General features: G+C 44.4%; 1 protein-coding gene across 4 annotated transcripts in view; it reads right to left on the bottom strand.

The window, feature by feature from the left end:
- CAMSAP2 (calmodulin regulated spectrin associated protein family member 2) overlaps positions 1–19,066 on the bottom strand; it is a 105,133-nt gene that overhangs the window by 66,967 nt on the left and 19,100 nt on the right. For 3 of the 4 annotated variants that reach the window (XM_057725728.1, XM_057725733.1, XM_057725732.1), the window contains exon 2: positions 13,253–13,512. In XM_057725728.1, the coding sequence (XP_057581711.1) occupies positions 13,253–13,512 (260 nt within the window). Of the gene's footprint in view, positions 1–7,095; positions 7,222–13,252; positions 13,513–19,066 lie in introns of those variants that run through there. The other variant, XM_057725730.1, reaches the window with a different exon arrangement.

Here is a 19,066-nt window from a genome sequence, read left to right as displayed (position 1 = left end):
TTTTTTCCTTGAAATATTGTGTATAATTCCAGTTTCAGCTATTTCTTTTTTTCTCCATCTGTTTTATTTTTTAAATTTTTATTGAAGGATAGCTGATTTACAATGTGTTTCAGGATACAGCAAAGTGAATCAGTTACACATATATCCACTCTTTGTTTTTTGTTTTTTTTATATTCTTTTCCCATATAGGCCATTACAGAGCATTGGTAACCATAAACTTGTTTTCCACATCCATGACTCTACTTCTGTTTTGTAAATAAGTTCATTTCTACCCCTCTCCTTTTTTTTTTAGATTCCACACGTAAGTGATATCATATGATATTTGTCTTTGTGTCGACTTACTTCACTCAGTATGACAATCTCTAGGTTCATCCATGTTGCTGCAAATGGCATTATTTTGTTCCTTTTTATGGCTGATATCCCACTGTATATATACATCACATTTTCTTTATTCATGTCTCTGTCAATGGACATTTAGGTTGCTTCCCTGTCTTGGCTATTGTAAATAGTGCGGCAATGCACACTAGGGTGCCTGTATCTTTTTAAATTATGGTTTTCTCCAGATATATGCCCAGGAGTGGGATTGCTAGATTATATGGTAAGAACACATTTTTTCTTTTACATCTTTATTGTAATATAATTGTTTTACAATGTTGTTCTGCTGTACAACAAAGTGAATCAGCTATATGTATACATATATCCCCACACTCGCTCCCTCCTGAGCCTCCCTCCCAACCTGCCTATCCCACCCCTCTAGGTGGTTACAAAGCACCGAGCTGATCTCCCTGTGTGATGCAGCAGCTTCCCACTAGCCATCTACTTTACACCTGGTAGTGTATATATGTTAATGCTACTCTCTTACTACGTCCCAGCCTCCTCTCCCCCACAACATCCTCAAAGTCCGTTCTCTACATCTGTGTCTCTATTCCTGCCACTAGGTTCATCAGTACCATTTTTCTAGATTCCATATATATGCATTAGCATATGCTATTTGTTTTCCTCTTTCTGACTTATTTTACTCTGTAAGATAGAGTCTAGGTCCATCTACCTTACTACAAATAACTCAATTTCATTCCTTTTCATGGCTGAGTAATATTCCATTGTGTATATATACCACATCTTCTTTATCCATTTGTCTGTTGATGGACATTTAGGTTGCTTCCATGTCCTGGCTATTGTAAACAATGCTGCAATGAACGTTATGATACATGTTTCTTTTTGGATTATGGTTTTCTCAGGGTATATGCCCAGAAGTGGGATTGCTGCATCATGTGGTAGTTCTATTTTTAGTTTTTTAAGGACCCTCCATACTGTTCTCCATAGTGGCTGTACCAATTTACATTCCCACCAACAGTGCAGGACAGTTCCCATTTCTCCACAGCCTCTCCAGCATTTATTGTTCCTACATTTTTTGATGATGGCCATTCTGATTGGTATGAGGTGATACCTCACTGTGGTTTTGATGTGCATTTCTCTAATGATTAGTGATGTTGAGCAGCTTTTCTTGTGTTTGCTGGACATCTGATTATCTTCTTTGGAGAAACGTCTATTTAGGTCTTCTGCCCATTTTTGAATTGGGTTGTTTGTTTTTTTGATTTTGAGCTGCATGAGCTGCTTGTATATTTTGGAGATTAATCCTATGTCAGTTGCTTTGGTTGCAAATATTTTCTCCCATTCTGAGAGTTGTCTTTTCATCTTATTTATGGTTTCCTTTGCTGTGCAAAAGCTTTTAAGTTTCAGTATGTCTCATTTGTTTATTTTTGTTTTTATTTCCACTACTTTGGGAGGTGGGTCAAAAAAGATCTTGCTATAGTTTATGTCATAGAGTGTTCTTTCTGCCTATGTTTTCCTATAAGAGTTTTACAGTGTCTGGCCTTAATTTTATAACATAAATATACATCATTACCCTGTACACCAAAAACTAATACAATGTTACATGTCAATTTTATCTCAATAAAAATAAAACACTAAAGGAAAAAATGGAGATAAATGCAATGTTCTATTTCCTTTCAGATTATTACCCAAGATTTTCCACCATGTATTTTTCAATTAGGGTTTTAAAGGTTTTTTTCAGAAGTAGCTTTATCATCTAGACATAAAAATTAAAAAATCTAAATCCTTTCAATCATAAAACTGGCTTAAGGAAAAGGAAATACACTCTCTTCTTCTCTTTACCCTCTTTACCCAAGAAAGAGAAATACTGATAAGTAATGGACTCCAGACAAATCAATCATGAGGAAAAAAAACAAAACTGGAGGTGTCATGATCCTTGGCTTCAGACTACACTACAAAGTTACACTCATCAAAACAGTATGTTACTGGCACAAAAACAGACACAGAGATCAACGGAACAGAATAGAGAGCCCTGCTATAAACCCACACACCTTCAGTCAATTAGTCTACAACAAAGGAGGCAAGAATACACAACAGAGAAAAGACAGTCTCTTCAATAAGTGGTGCTGGGAAAACTGGGCAGGTACATGTAAAAGAAGGAAAATGTGACATTTTCTCATATCATACACAAAAATAAACTCAAAATCAATTAAAGACCTAAAAGTAAGACCTGAAACCATAAAACTAGAAGAAAATATAGAGACTGTGCTCTTTGACACTGGTCTTAGCAACCTTTTTTTTTGGCTCTGTCTCCTCAGGCAAGGGAAACAAAAGCAAAAATAAGCAAAGAGAACCTAATCAAATGTAAAAGCTTTTACACAATGAAGGAAACCAATAACAAAACAAAAAGGCCACCAACTGAACGGGAGAAGGTATTTGCAAATGACATATCCAATAAAGGGCTAATATGCAAAACAGACAAAACTCAAACAACTCAACATCAAAAAACAAACGAAACGAAACCCCAATCTAAAAAATGGACAGAGGAGCTGAACAGACATTCTTCCAAAGAAGACACACAGATAGACAACAGACAGATGAAAAGATGCTGACCGTCACTAACAATCTTGCTCACGACCAACCTCAGGGGCCTTCTTTCAGTCCCTGAAACACACATTCAGGCCTTAGGCTTGCTGTCCCTTTTGCCTGGAATGTTCTTTTCCCAGATGTTACACATGCTGCTTCCTTCCAGTAATTAGGTCTCGGTTCAAAAATCAACTCTCTAGACAGGCCTTCCCTGATCACCTCCTATGAAAACAGCATGCTTCACTCCCTCGACCTCTTTCTTCTTGATTAATTTCCTTTGGAGCATTTACTACTATCTGAAATTATTACATCTTTGTTTAGCTGTTTATTGCTCATCTTTGCTACTAAAATATCAGCTCTGTGAAAGCAAGGCTTGGTCTGTCTTCTCTTCACTGCCTCCTATTGCCTAGGCCCACAGTACTTCTCAACAAATACTTACTGAATGAATCAAGTAGTGCATGTCATACAAACTACAGGTCAAATAAACGTGGCCCTAAAATTTCAAATTCTTGAACATGTTCCCTCAGGAAACTCTTAGTAGGAACTTTATCATCCAGACGCGAAGCTGATTCATTTTGAGGCCTCTGTCTTTGCTCCCTCTGTCAGCGATGCTCGCCCCCATACCTGGGCCTCATGGAGACCTCTGCTCACTCTCTGGTGCAAGGCTGCCCCAACCACGCTACCCAGAGGGTCACACACACAACCCCCTCTATCTCTCCATCACATTATCCCACGTTTATTTTCTTCACAGTCCTCATCACTCTCTAAAGTTACCTTTTTAATCTGTTTACTAGTTGGACCATTTACCACAAACTAAACATTTTATTTTAGCTTCAGGAAAAGGATAATCAGCATTCTTAGATCCCTGAAAGTAAATCAAAAGATCTTCCTGAAAAGACAGGCCCCTGGGACAGCTTTGTAACATAACTCACTTTGTAACACAGCTCATTATAACTCTCTTTTCAACCACAGAACAGTGCACACTCAGAAGAAATCCAAGTATTACAAAGATTTTTTCTATTACAGAAGCTCATTTATTCAGGTGTCTAAACACAGGCAAGCATCCAAATGGAACGGTTTGTAAAGTTTTTTTGTAAAGTTTTTAAAAACCAATCATCTATTTTTTTCTTCTTTAAATCTCATCATTGACATTAATTAAAACCAATTTGCTAAACTACCACAACCTACCAAGCTACAAACATGGGCCAGTACCCTGGGGGTGCGGTGGAGGATCCACCGGTCCAGCACAGACTGGGGCGTGGGTAGCTGCGAACCACCGCTGCGACATGCACTGCTCACAGCCGTGGGCTGTAACTGTCCAAGTGGAAAACTCTGCATCTCTACACCAAAGCTGCTAAAACAGCTCAACCCTTGTGCCCTTATTATATATATATACACACAATTATATATACCAGTGCTGTGTACCATATAAAGAAAAATCATCTTCTGCTGTACTATCTAATTAAGTTTAGTAACCTACAATGAATAGTTATCTTTCTTCTCTTTTTAAAAAATGAAAACTCCTAGTTAATATATATTTACTTTGCCTTCATTAATCATCAAAAATTACTGCTGGCAGGTCTGTGATATCAGACAACTTCCTAAACATCTTAGCTTTTGCTACTCTGGACATGTTATAAAGATGAGATTACAAACAGAAAGAATAAAACTTTCATCATTCACAAGTGAATTATCTATTTTACAGACAAAGTTTGAAGTAACCTGTTATATCACATTTTACGTGTTAGCTCTGAAAAGTCGAATTTTTTAAAAAAGAATATGCATCTGAATCCACAATGTGTAATGCATTTCGGGTCAAATAAAGTGATTAAAATTTTAAATTGGAAAATAGGACAGATATCAAAGTGTTATTTCAGGAAAATTAATTTGGCAGCAGTATACCACAGAAATAAATAAAATAAATCTTAAGGAAGCAAGTCCATATACAAACTATTCCCATAGTTTTTTCATTAACACAGATACAAGTTGGTAACTTGTATATTAAAATACATTTTTAAGAAAAACATGAGTATGGTACTTAGTTTTCAGTACCAACACTATCATTTCACCATTCTTCCCTATAAAAAAGCAACTTGACTAAACGAGTGATTTTAAATGTGGGTTTACAACCCACTTATGGGTCACGCCTGAAGCAGGTCCAGTCAATCACAGTCCACATTTTTTCCAAATAGAACAGGAAAAAAAAATCAAGCGACAAGGATAACTGTTACATGTGTGTACCTAGCTAGACCAGGTGTGGATCCTGCAGCAGACCGTGAGTCTCAGTCAAGAGAATTTCAAAGCTCCAGGCCAGATGGTTGTAAGGGTCTCTTTTCGCTCTAAAACTTTACTTCTACGGTTAAATCTGGCCTCAGATTTAATTACACTCATTTAAACAACAATCAGGACCCACTGAGGGGACAGTGAAGCAGTGCACAGACTCTGGGAGCTGGACCAGTGGGCCCAGGAAGGACAGACACTGGGGGCTCCATGGCCTCGGCAGGGCAGCCTCGCCTTCCATCGCGGTGCCGCGACCCTCCCTCCACACAACGCAGTCAGCCCTCCTACACAAGGCAGCTCGACAGCTGGATAAGCCAGCAGCGGCCGGCAGGGCGCAGACACGGCCTCTGGGGAGATACCCTCCCCACACCCCAATCTGTCTGAAGCATCTGACTTCTCTGGGCAGCAAGGAGCACTCTGCTGGTTAAGCGCTGTGTCCTGTGTGCAATGCTCGGTGCAGCATGAAGAATGCGCACAGCGCACATGTGCGTCAGAGCGTTAAACTGTGTGCCTCAAACACATGCGATTTTCATCCATGAAGCTGGGGAAAAGGTGAGAGATACAAAATATGTTTTCAACAGATAAAGGAGACTGTGCGTTATACTTAAGAGCAAGTCTTCTAAAATAATAAACATTACACTGAACGCTGCAATAAACATGATATTTTTCATTTCACTTAATGTGTCGTTGAAAACAGGTTATTAAAAGTCATATTTTTCTAAATCGATGTTGTGAAAGTGAATTGTGGTATAAAACACTTTTAAAATTAAAAAATTATTTTGCAAAGTGAATCACTCTATTTTTAAAATTGTGTACCTTTACACATCAGCAGTCACTAAGCCAGACGTGCCTAGGTGCCGTGATCTGCATGTCTGTGTCCCCTAAACTCCCATGTTGGAACCCTAAAACCCCAGGTGATGGTATGAGGAGGCCCAGCCTCTGGGATGTGGTCAGGTCCTGGGGTGGGGCCCTCATGGATGGATTTGTGCCCTTGTAGGAGAGGCTCCGGAGAGCTCCCTGCCCTTTCCCTACGTGAGGTCACAGCAGGAAGCTGGCAGCCTGCAACCCAGAAGAGGCCTTCCCCAAAACCTGACCATGCTGACTCCTTGACCTTGGCCTCCCCAGCCTCCAGAATGGGGGGGGGGGGGGGGCGGGGGGGGAGAATTCCAGTTGTTCATAAATCATGGAGTCTGTGGGATTCTGTTAGAGCAGCCTGAAGAGACTAAGGCAGCCCCTCCGTCAGGCGACCAGAACAATAACGCCCCCCCCCCGCCCCCTCAGCTGCCTCTCACCCTCTCGCTGTGTCACATCTGGCTTCGTGCTGACATTCTCTGCCATCTCCCTGAATCCACGCAGAGCACAGCCCACAAGGACAGGAATGGGGTGGCAGCACAGTGTGTGTGCAGAACAAGCACTGGGTCAGGACTCAGGGAGACCCGGGCTGGCGCTGCTCTGTCACCAACTGGCTACACAGTCACCATCTGTTCACTGCCTCTCTGCACACCTCTTTCAGCAGCTACCAGCAATGTCCACCCATCAAGTTCCCTTACATGTCATAAAGAGATGGTAATAACTGCCCTATTTACCTTTTCTAGTTGTTACCAAAAAAAAAAAGAGCAGTGCAAATGCTTTATAAGCTGTTAAGCCCTATGGAAATAGTACAATTGTGTGTCTGTGTGTGTGTGTCAGGGTCTTTGGAAGGCCACATGGTACACACGGGATGAGCACGGGCTCGGGAGTCAGCAGACACAAGCGAAGGCCAAGCACCAGCACCTATCACCTGTCTGGCCTCGGGCAAGGTAACTCGCCTTTCAGAGCGCCAGTCTCCTCATCTATAAACAGTGGTGCTGACACCTGTATCACACACTGCGTGGGTCACCAACACCTGTAACGTACTTTCAACTCCTCATCCCTGAGTTCATGCCCGCAGTGCTGCCCCCTCGGTCCCATCCCATCTCCACACCACAGAGCCTTCCATCCACGTGAGCCCTCGCTCACGGTCTCCAGGAGATCCTCAGGGCAGAGACCATCGACGGCATCACCAGCGCCTCGCCTAGAGCACACACTGGGAACTCTGTAAGTACATGAAAGAAGAGATTTCCCATCCATCTTCTCGGTAAATACAAAAGTGTAATATACACTAAAAAACCAGATATTCTGACAAAATGCATCTCGATCTTACTTCATTCCTTTATACAACAAAGACCCACTTTCACGTACATACATCCCTATGTTTTTCAACAGGTACTAAGAAGAAAAGAGAAAAGGAACACTTAGAGCCACCTTTTTCTTTCTGACCAAAAATAAGATTTAAGAACATCAGCTCAAGATTTTTAAATTAAAAGGCTGTCCCTTTACTTGTTTTTTAGCCATTATTAGGTAAAAATATCAGGATTCAAAAAGCACCAGAAGCAAGAGAGAATGGGGAGCTAAAATCTAGACCCTGAGGCTCCCAGGACAGAGCAAAACCAAAAAGCTGGTTTTCCCAGCTTCTAGCAGTTAGGCAACAATGAATGACTTAGAGTTGATATAAGGGCTGAAATCTTTTGGCCAGTCCTTATTCTAGGTTCTCTTCTCCTTCATTTCCCAACTCTGAGGAGTCAAAACATCATCTCAGTTCCACCTCAAAACGCTCCTGCACTTCCACAGCCTCTGACGGTGTCCCTCCCACAGCAGAGTGACCGTCGGTAACACAAGTCTGACGCCCCCCTGGTTTAAAGCCTCATCACTTCCAGGATGACACAGCAGGTCATCCGTACCCTGTCCCCATCCAAAGCTCCAGCCCCGGTTCCCATCGGCCCCGACAGGTACCCTGGGCTAACGCTGCGAGGGTGCACACGGCTGCCACGCTGCCTCTCACGCCCCCGGGTGTTCACATGCACCACCCACAGCAGGGCCTTCCGTGCCCGCCTGGTAACCCTCCCAGGTTCCAGGCTCGGCCTAAGAGCAGGGCTGAGTCTGGTGCCTCTGTGCTCCTGAAATATACGTATTATAATCTGCTGATGTTTCTATCATCCCCAGTAGAAGGTGAGCTCCGTAAATAAACTGAATAAATTAGCAAACGGCCTGACTTCAGTTTTATTATAAATATAAAGGCTGTTGTGAGACCACCTGGTAAAATAAGCACTGTTCATCAGGTTATTTCTATCACACAGTAACTTGGAGCTCTAAGTAAACTGCTACAAATATACACTAAGGCAAGCACAGTAAACACCGTCTTAAGGTATCAAAAGATAATGTGACTTCATAACTGAGGCATATATGTTACCTTGAAATACTAACTTTTCACAGATGAGCTCTGCTCATAAGTTTGTAAGGCATTATTATACAGGGCATCTAAAAATAATTAGCTCCTCAACCACTACTGTAATGCTACATTTATATAATCCTTTTCCTCTAAAGTGCAATTTTTAAACTTCTTAAACAGGGGAAAGATTTTTTTAAAGCTTCCACATGGGTACATGATGCTGAGTTCCAGCCACAGTGGTACCATGGAACCCCAAGAACAGCTGCAGACGGGTCCAGCGTGCTGGCAGCTGGCAGGGAGGGAGGGAAGGAGAACCAGGAGGAAGAGGGACCACACAATGGCTTCTCCATGCCACACCTCCCGTGTGCCCAGCAGCAGCGCTGGTAACTGGGGAATCGCCGAGCACAGTGTTAACCCCCCCACCGCCGGAAGACTGCTCACAACCTTGCTGCACCCTCAACACAAGGCTAAGGCTGCTCCCAGCACACGAGCCTCCGAGGCAGGAACAGAAGGCTGGGTGGACAAGCACAACCTCAGTCCCCGCCCAGACTCCCAGAGGCCCACGTCTCCACTTCCTCCCACCTGCACCCCCCGCCATCCTACCCGCCCATCTCCCAGGACTTCCCAAACCCAGGCAAAGAGGAAGCTACGACTGAGTGGTGAGGAAAGAGGGACTCACGGCCGCAGCAGAGCGGGCCTGCTTCCCGCCTCCAGCCCTCACTGTGCTGGCTCAGGGGCTGTGTTCTCAAAGCCTCAGCTTCCTCGTCGGCAGAGCAGGAATGATACACTTTCCTCTGAGGGTTGCTGTAAGAATTAAATTATGTGAAAGGGGTGAAAAGTGGAAGCCCCTGCCTGGCACAGAGTAAACGAACCCAAAAGAGCTGCCAGGTCGTCTGGTACGTGAACCGGTACACAGACGGGGGAATCTGAGAACGATTAACAGCAGTGGCCTCCACGAAGCTGACGGCACAGCCCTTCCCAAAGTCCTCCACAGTGTTTTGCAAGGTTTTGTTTGCTTGACGCAGGCAGGAAAAAAAAAAAGAGTTAACAAACCACCACCACCAACAAAAACCCCAGAAAACTAGTATGAAAACTTATTCCATGCTCCTGTAACCCACAAAAAAGCTAGAGTCTACCTTCGGTTCACAGGCTCTTCACCACCTAGTACGCCCACCCTATTTTGGCCTCGCCTCACACTTATGCCTCCGTGCAGGCAACACCGTAACTGGTGACACATAGTACGCTTTCCCAGCTGAAACTTGGGTCCAGAAACCCCTCAGCCGGGCCACCTCTCTCCCCCACGGAAACCCCACAAATCACTGACCCTCGGACGCCTTTCCTCCTCCTCCTGGCAGGACTGATCACGTCCACCTGTACGCTCCCAGTGCCTACTGTTTAAACTCATACACACAGCACCTACTGCACACTAAGTAGCATCTTTCCAGCATTCTTCCTCACTACATTCTAAGCTCCACATCACTCAAGTGGAGGTGTCAGTGGTCAGGTGAATGCACAGACTGCAAATATGAAGAAAGAAAGCAACACTTCTTTACCTACAGGAAAGTCCCTCTTGAGGGTAAACAAATATGTCCATCATCTTTCTGTGTTTCAAACACAGCCTCACTGGCCTCCCATCACAACAAAGCAGTGTAATGGATAGTAGCAGGGGTGTCTAATAACCTTTCAGCTTATATTTTCTGAATGTTCAAAAACACCCCTTATAACAATACTAACAGTTCACTGAGAGACTATTTTATGCCTTACTTATCAAATGACCCATCAGCCCACTTTAATTTCCATTAATTACGCAGAGTATTCAATTCCTTTTTGGTACTCATTAAAGGAAAGCTCTTCAAAATAAAACTTTTGTTTACATGAGGATGACTGTTTCAAAACAAGATATAATTAAAGGTTATTTTATAAATCAAATATGAAAATCAATCTCATTTCATATCACATACTATATACATAAACATATACTTTAAAAGAGTTTTATAAATATCAACCCTTATTTCCTATATATGCAAACATGGCTGGAAAGCTGATTTACAACCAAGAGTTTGATTCCTAAGCAGTCTAGACAATATGAGTTCAAATATTTAACTTCTCAAATTTGCTTCAGATTACAGCACTGTAAATGTGGAAGTCATAGTTTTAGCTCATTCAGATACTAATTCTAGTTTTGCTACTCAATAACAGTGCTACCCTAGAGAAATCACTTCACCCCTCTAAATTCTAAGTATTACATATTTGAAATGACTCTGGATTAGATCAAAATTCCCAGATCACAGTCTTGATCATAAAAATCACCCTGAACATGTGTTACAAATGCATGTCCCGACCCCTCTTCTAAAGGCTCTGCGCTAAGAGCGCTGCCTCGAGGGCCAGGCAGTCTGGGCTCAAAGTTCTCACAGACCGTGTTCCCCAGGCTCCTGCTGACTGGGAAGTTTTCTACTACACACTGGTTTCTGATCTCTAAGGCTCTCTCCGGCTATAAAATTCTACGAGTTTAAGATTCTATGACACAGACCAAATCCACCCGCTTAACCTGATGATACAGAATGCAATCCACATGCAACTTCATCTTGCTGCGCAGTGAAGTTCAAAAGCTATCTTTTTTAACATTTGGCTCCATCTGCTATGAGTCCCTCAACTTTCAAGTCATCCTAGATACCAGCATTTATGGTGACGAACAATCTGTTAGATAACCTGATTTGGGCTAGAACATACTTTTGGCTGAAGACGCTTCCCTATGGTTTTAACGCACAGTATCATCAATGTGAATCTCACCACAACTGGAAAACTTTCAAATTGTAAGAAAAACGGAAAGAACACAATTAAAGCACAGATCAGTAAATGTGACACCACAAGGGTAAAGATGCTCTAGTCGAGCATGAGTGTCTGATGCCCGCAGACAGAAACCAGACCCAGAGAACCAGAGGCTGTATCACTTACATCACATTCCTTAAATCTCATCTCCGGGAGACCTAACAGCAGGGTCAACACAGAGTGAAAGAAACCTGACAGGAGTGCAATTAGGCCACCGCACTGTACCTTCACACACACGCGCTGCACCAGGAAAAATCACGAGGAAAACGCGGTCAGAGTTTGTTTCATTCTTATTAAAGAGGATCTAAAATAGATAACCTCCTCTAAGGTTACAACGACCGGGTCATGTGATGTGTATCTCTGTTACGTGAAAGAACAGGTACTGAGCAAACACAGATACAGACTCAACGTCATGGACGTGCTTTACAACCATCCCTCTGGCCTGAACAACGGAAGTAAAAATAATCAGAGCAGGAGCGTCTAGCTAGCACCGGGATTCTAGAGAGGTGAGAGCAAGCTGCTGCAGGGACACCCGAGTAGGATTCAGCTCAGCCCTGGTGCTGGCAAGCCGTTCGTGTATGTGACACGCACACAACGCAGCAGCACAAAAATCAGAGGCAACCCATAAGGCAAAGGCGAAGCCGTCAATGAAGGGTGAACATCTCCTATCTCAAAATAAACATTTAGTTCTCCTTAATAATTCTACTGTAAACCTATGACTAAATAAATTAGCTACATTTTTCTGAGACATTATTCTCCATTTCTTGAAAGTAATAAAATAGGTTTTTCTAAAGAAGGAAAATAGGCAGAAAGCAGAAGTAGGTCAGTCAGACTTCCCTGGTGGTGCAGTGGTTAAGAATCCACCTGTCAATGCAAGGAACATGGGTTCGATCCCTGGTCCAGGAAGATCCTACATGCCATGGAGCAACCAAGCCTGCGTGCCGCAACTACTGAAGCCCATGTGCCTAGAGCCCGTGCTCCGCAACAAGAGAAGCCGCCGCTATGAGAAGCCCGCACACCGCAATGAAGAGTAGTCCTGGCTCTCCGCAACTAGAGAAAGCCCACGCGCAGCAACGAAGACCCAATGCAGCCAATGAATAAATAAAAATAAATTTATGTTAAAAAACTAGGTCAATCACCTCTTTCAGTATTGCATTTGGTAAACTAATTTTCTTTCATCCTTCTTCAACTTCATAATTTCATATATTCTTCTTGTATACCTCTCGCCTTCCTCCGAAGTAAGACAACCAGTCTCACACAAGAGCATAAATTAATCAAACCTGCAAATCCGCGGTTCTGACGCCATTCTTGGTGATGCCCAGGATTTTGCACACTTGCGCTAACGCGGTATGCAGACCGGAGCGGCATGCAATGAACTTGAGCATCTGCATTCTGCGGAGAGCACCCTGAGAGAGGCCTGCCCGCTAGTCCCAGGCCAGTGCGCAGTCCTTCACTGTGTGTGCTCCACAAGAATGAGCTCAAGTGGTTAAACCACAAACCTGACACGCAGACATTTACCAAGAGGTCATTCAAGCATGCAAATGAACACTTACAAATCCCATCTCTTTCCTAATGAGAATAAAAGGATGCACTTTACATCTCTTTTAGTCTCTATGATGGAAAAAAGTAAGCTTTTAAATCAGAAAAAGAACTTGCTTTACTTTAGTTGGAAGTTATGTAACTGTTTCTCCCAGATATTAGAATGGCACTAAACATTCCCAAATAGTTTATTAAAAATCTTCCTTAGTTTGAAACACAACACTGTAAATCAACTATACTTCAATTTTAAAAAATCTCCCTTAATTTGAAAATGAGGTTTATTTATGAGAAAATAAGATACGAGAAAAAAGATGTTTTTTAAACTCTGGGCAGAGATGACAATCCAGTCGTAAACCCCACGTCCCAACGTTTTATAACACAATTCACACTCAAACGCACACACTTGAGCAAGACAATCCTGGGTATGTAAAGACTCACCATCTGTATGGGCTTCTTGTGGAGGTCTCGTTCTGTTACCAGTTTCTCCTGGTCAGTGACGTAGAGACCTTTCTGTGCTAACGCCTGGATGACGGCATCGTGGCCCAAAAGTGGTTTTGCGGCGTCGCTCCTGAGGATGAGGCTGCCGGCGCGGCAGTACAGCTCGGCCGACAGGAGCAGGCTCACCACCGGCGGCTTGACGTGCTCCTGGTCGTACTGGTCCGTGTAGAACGGCTCTCGAAGCTCCTCCGGCACGTTTTCTACAAAGATTAAGGGGACGGTTCTTACATGAGTTTTATAAAAGAAACACGTTTATTTAATAATTATTATTCATGTCGTAAAAGTTAAGATTGCTTCTAAAAGTAACAATAACCCTTTAACTGAAAAGATGATTTATTTGACCCTGGCAGGTAACCTGGAATGAGAAAGAGACAGAATTTTCTCCACAGAGGATACTGTTCCGAGCATATTCTAGACAGCTACAGCCAAGCAATCAAGGAGAAACATTTCCCAAGTCTGGAATGGGGAAAGGATTCCCACAGTCACGCTCACCACACAGAACGAGCTAAAAGATTCCAAAAAGCCCACTTCGGTGAATCCCCTCACATTCAAGCGGTCCACCAGGAAACGCAGGTGAACAGCTCTTTCAGGGGCCCGGGCCTCAACACCCGAGGGCGTAAGATCACTCGCCCAAAGCTACTCTGTCCCTCCGCGCCCGCCTTTGGCCTCCCCCGTCCTGCTCGGCCTGCGGAGGCTGCTGAGGGCCAGGGAGAGTGGAGGTCCAGGGAGAACCACCCCTCAAAGTCCCGAACACTAGAAGCCCTGCTACTTCCACCTTCCCGCTGACCACCCCCAATCTGATCCCCAAAAGCCCCCTGGGCACCCAACTGCTGCATTCAAGGGAGACAGACAGGGCAGCTGAGCAGTGGGACGAGTCTCCGAGCTCCTCCTCTGGCAGCCAGGCCAGCCCCGGGAAGAGTGCCAGGCGAGGATGAGTGCCATCCCCCACGAGGAAAGGCGGGCAACTGAACAGGAAGCTGACAGCTCTGGCCTGCTGCCAGCCAGGCCCCCCGTTCTCTGGAGGGCGAGGATTTGGGGCCAGCCACCACCCATCACAGATTTTAGGAGCCCCAAACATGAAACTTTAGCATCAGCTCAATAATGCACAGTGCAGGACTTCCCTGGTGGTGCAGTGGTTAAGAATCCACCTGCGAATGCAGGGGACACGGGTTCGCTCCCTGGTCCGGGAAGATCCCACATGCCAAGGAGCAACGAAGCCCGTGCGCCACAACTACTGAGCCTGCGCTCTAGAGCCCTTGAGTCAAAACTATTGAGCCCTCAAGCCACAACTACTGAAGCCTGCGCACCTAGAGCCCGTGCTCCGCAGCAAGAGAAGCCACCACACGGAGAAGCTTGAGCACCACAATGAAGAGCAGCCCCCGCTCTCCACAACTAGAGAAGGCCCGTGCACAGCAACAAAGACCCAACACAGCCAATAAATAATTTTTAAAAATTAAAAAAATAAATAATCCATAGTGCTCACCAAAATTCAAAAAAGGTATTCACAAGTATTAATATACTCTGTAGCAATTTTACCTTAGTTTTTGAAAAATCCTATCATTTAAAAAAATATTTTCATCAAATAATAGTATCGTAATTATTGCACATTCATTTCATATACGGGTATGGTTCTGGGGAATTCGAGGATTTAGAAATAACCCCTACCCTCAAGGAGCCAACAGTCTACAAATAACCCAGACAGACTGGACACAACACTACGCAGTAAGTGGTCACACACCAAATGCAGGGCCAACAAGGGCTTCAAGTTCAGAGGAGGACGCGTCCCCACGGGCTGGCAGGGCTGCGTCTTACAGAAACAGGATGGGAGAAACAGGCAGAATCAGTGTGATCAGAAACAGAGCTCTCTAAACAGAAAGGGAGGGGAGAGATGAGAGAGAAAATGGAACAACCTGGGTGCAAAAAAGGGTTCCCGCAGAAAAGTGGCGAGAGGTGAAGCTGGGAGGCTGGTGGTAAGACCTGAAAGTAACACCTCTTTCACATGTGAGGCCTTCACATTACAGCAGCTACATTTTACACACACACACACACACACACACACACACAGAGTTTTATACGCAACAGCTGACGAGGAACTGCCACCAGTTTCATGGCAGGAAAGCCATGCTCGGGAAGAGTTAATCTAGTGTTCAATACTGACGGTGATAAAACCAGAGACAGGAGCTTGCAGAGATGAGGAAATGAAGTGGGAAGGGGGTAGTGCAGTGACGCCAACAGGAAGTGAAGGACGGAGACAAACCCCCAAGGACCCAGAAAAAAGCAGGGGGGCGGGGGGGGGGCCATGATGACAACCAAAGATGATCAAGCCTAGGTCACCTGGGAAATGGTGCATCATTAAAAGAGAAAGGAAAATCAGATGAAGCATCAGCTCCAGAAGCAAGATCATAAACACAGTTTTAGACATGCTGAGTTTGAAACAACAGCAAAAATATCCAAGTGGAAATATCCAAAAAGCAGCTGGGAATATAGGACTCTGGAAAGAGGTCAAGAGTAGATGTACCAATTTGGGATTTTGGAGGCATCTAAAAATATCATCCTCAGTTAATAACTGGAAACATTTTTCCTTCCTTTATAGCTGCATTAACCAGTAGTGAGCCAGCCTTAAACTTGACAGCTGCCTCAGTGTGATACATCAGCTTCACTGTGATCTATAGAAGACAGTGTCCGTACTCAAGTTCAGTATCACAGGAACTAATGAAGCTACTAGTAGAACAAATTTAAAAGGGAAATTATTTGACTTTAAGATAAGTATTATCAAATGTACACATAATAGATTTTCTTCCTGTAATAATAAAAAAATCACGAATACAGGTGCCTTCCTACCTAACCATCAGCTGTGCAAAGAAAAGATATGGCTCAGTATCCAGGCTACAAACCTCTCCAACACACCCGTACACATGCTTATGTGCATTTAGTGCTGCCACATCCATTCTCACACATCATCCTTATTACAACTTGGGGAAACTGTCCAATCAGCCAACAGACAGACAAACACTACGAATATATAATACTGAACAAGGGCCTTTACGTGCAGGCACTGTCACATGCATTCTGTCTTCAATACCAGCCACCCTCCCGTCCCTATTTTACAGACGAGGAACTCAAGAAAGGTTATCTTACCCAAGGGCACACAGTTGATAAATGCAGAGTCTTAGCTCTAAACAGTGGTCCCCAACATTTCTGGCACCAGGCACTGGGTTTTGTGCAAGACAGTTTTTCCATGGTCATGGGGAGAAGGGCGGGGGGAGATGGTTCAGGCAGTAACGTGAGCGACGGGGAGCGGCAGATAAAGTCCGTGCGCCGCTCACCTCCTGCTGTGTGGCCCAGGGTGGGGGGGTGGGCCAGGAGGGGGGCTTGGGGACCCCTGCTCTAAACCATGTACCTAAACAGATTCAGAAATAACAGTGGTCTGCCAGGATCACCAAGCCGGAGGTGGAAGACTACAGCTCAGGGGCTGTCTTCATTTTATTGCGACGTACCCACAAATCTAAGTTACGAAAGTATACGTTTCAAAAAGATCTCAATGCAAGGAAAAGGGAAGGGACCCACAGCAAGTCAAAGAATGTTTCAAGAATATGACAAAAACAGATTATTCCACCCCAAAAAAATGCAGAACTGCATAGTGAGTACTGTAAAGTAGGTCACTTTTAAGAACAAGTCTTCAAGAACTAAATACGCTTAAAAGAAGACTTCAAAAATGTCTATCACTTTGCCAACAATACAAGACTATCATTTTTTCAAAAAACAGTTTAGAGTTGTATCATTTTAAAACAAATGAACTGAAACCACATATTAGAAAATAAACAGGAAAAATCAAAGATAAGAGGTTTCACCCTCCTCCTCACCTCCAGAGTACAAGAAGGTAAGAAATTAATACTTCAGGAAACTGAAACACCACTCCCAGAATCGCAAAGGATAAGAGACAAGTTTTTCTTGTGCACCAAGACTTAAGCAAGAACCTTCCTTACTCATGTGATTATAAATCCTGTCTAGAGCTAAGCTTTGAATTAACAGTCACCTGAAGTGCTTGGGCACAGGCAGAGGGCACAGAAATAGTCTTTCTCAAGGCACTTTTCTATAAAGCTGGGTTAGAACACCAGCGAATGACACCGATTCCCCCTGAATGATCGGGGGGTACGAGGGGAACGCATTTCAGAAATGTCACCACTCAACCGTGGGGACACTGCCTTATTTCCCAAATCTAAAAATTACGTCTAAGGCAATCACTAAGACAGAATTTGTGAATTTCAAAAACTCCAAGTGGAAGTAAGCCCTAGACTTTGAACTCTCAATGAACCAAAAGACACAAAAATGGTCAATAACATTTAAGAAAAATCGTAATACCAGTAATCAAAGAAAGTCACAATGAGACTTTACCTATCAAAACAGCAAATAGTTTCTGTTGAAATCCACTGGTGACAAGGATGCACTCCCACACCACTGGGGGCAAGGACCACGTCCGTCTTACTCCCCACAACACCAACGGCAGCACCTTAGTATCTGATACACGCGAGCACGAAATAGGTATCTCATGAATGAAAATGTTTGTTTTTTTTTAATTTTAATCATTAGCCTTGTCCTAAAGGGACTCCTGGATTTCAAATTTCCCCTCAACTCCCTGATTCTGTGCTAGTAAACCTAATTTACTCCTTGTACCTGCTTTGAAAAACCTGAGTGTTCTCCCCTAGGCCACTCGACTTCTACAATAGTTTCCCTCTCAAAACCAAAACTTTTTTCAGTGAACCTATCAATACATTCACCACCATCAGGACAGAGTGGGGAAAGCTGGGGCTTTGGATTTAAAAGGCCGCGTCTCACCTGATACGAGACCGTGCGTGCAGTAATCCCCTTCCTGAGTTCGGCCTGAGCTGACGCACCTGCTATGACTGCTCGACGTCAACGTTCCCCACCTCCTGGCCACCGCACCACAGACACCGCGTCTCTGCTGCTACAAGGCGCCACGCCCACCCCTCTGGGCCTGGGCGCCAGCCCCTCCCTGCCCCTCACCCTCCACCCGTGGTCGGCCCTTCCCGTCGGGAGCTGAGTCAGCCATCATCTCCTGGATACAGCTTCCCTGACCCCAGCCACTCATCCTGTTTCAGTTACTCCTATCCCATAATATTTAGGTTTGCTTATTTCCACCTCCTCCCAGTACAACACATCCTCAAGGAGAGCAGGATACGTTCCTGTCCTCTGTCACAGCCCCTAGAACAGTGCCTGGAACACAGCAGGCACTCCAATATTTACAAAAAGAATGTACAAGGTAAAGTACCTACACAGAGCCTGGCCTTCAAAGAAGACGCAATGGAGTCAGCGGCAACCGCCCTCCCCCACACCTAAGATACGCTGAAGTCCCCTCCTCCACTCCTCCCACTGCCCTGAGAGACGCAAGGACCTCTTCTGCACTCCAGATCCTCACAGCCCTTCACGTCACAAAGAAACGCCAAACCCAAAGTCAGAGCCCGGCTTCTCAGCGACAAGGGCAGTAACAAACATGGAAAGGGGAGATCAGAGCCAGCTCTGCAGAGCCGGGCTGAGATGGCAAGTGTCCGTATGAACAAGTGGCATTTGACATGTATCTGTGACAGAGAGAGAAGTAGCTGTAGCTGCACGTCACGTCTGCACGTGCGTGTTTCCGAGCTCTGCCTGCTAAACCCCAGCAGCCACAAGCCCCACCTCGGTTTCTAATACCCCTCCACTAAACGGAACCAGGACTCCTCAAGAAATCGCTGTTTC

This window comes from Hippopotamus amphibius, chromosome 3 (assembly GCF_030028045.1).
Source record: "Hippopotamus amphibius kiboko isolate mHipAmp2 chromosome 3, mHipAmp2.hap2, whole genome shotgun sequence".
In the NCBI taxonomy this organism is placed as follows: domain Eukaryota; kingdom Metazoa; phylum Chordata; class Mammalia; order Artiodactyla; family Hippopotamidae; genus Hippopotamus; species Hippopotamus amphibius.
Note: the sequence above shows the minus strand (reverse complement) of the source record. Positions and strands in the feature narration are given on the sequence as shown.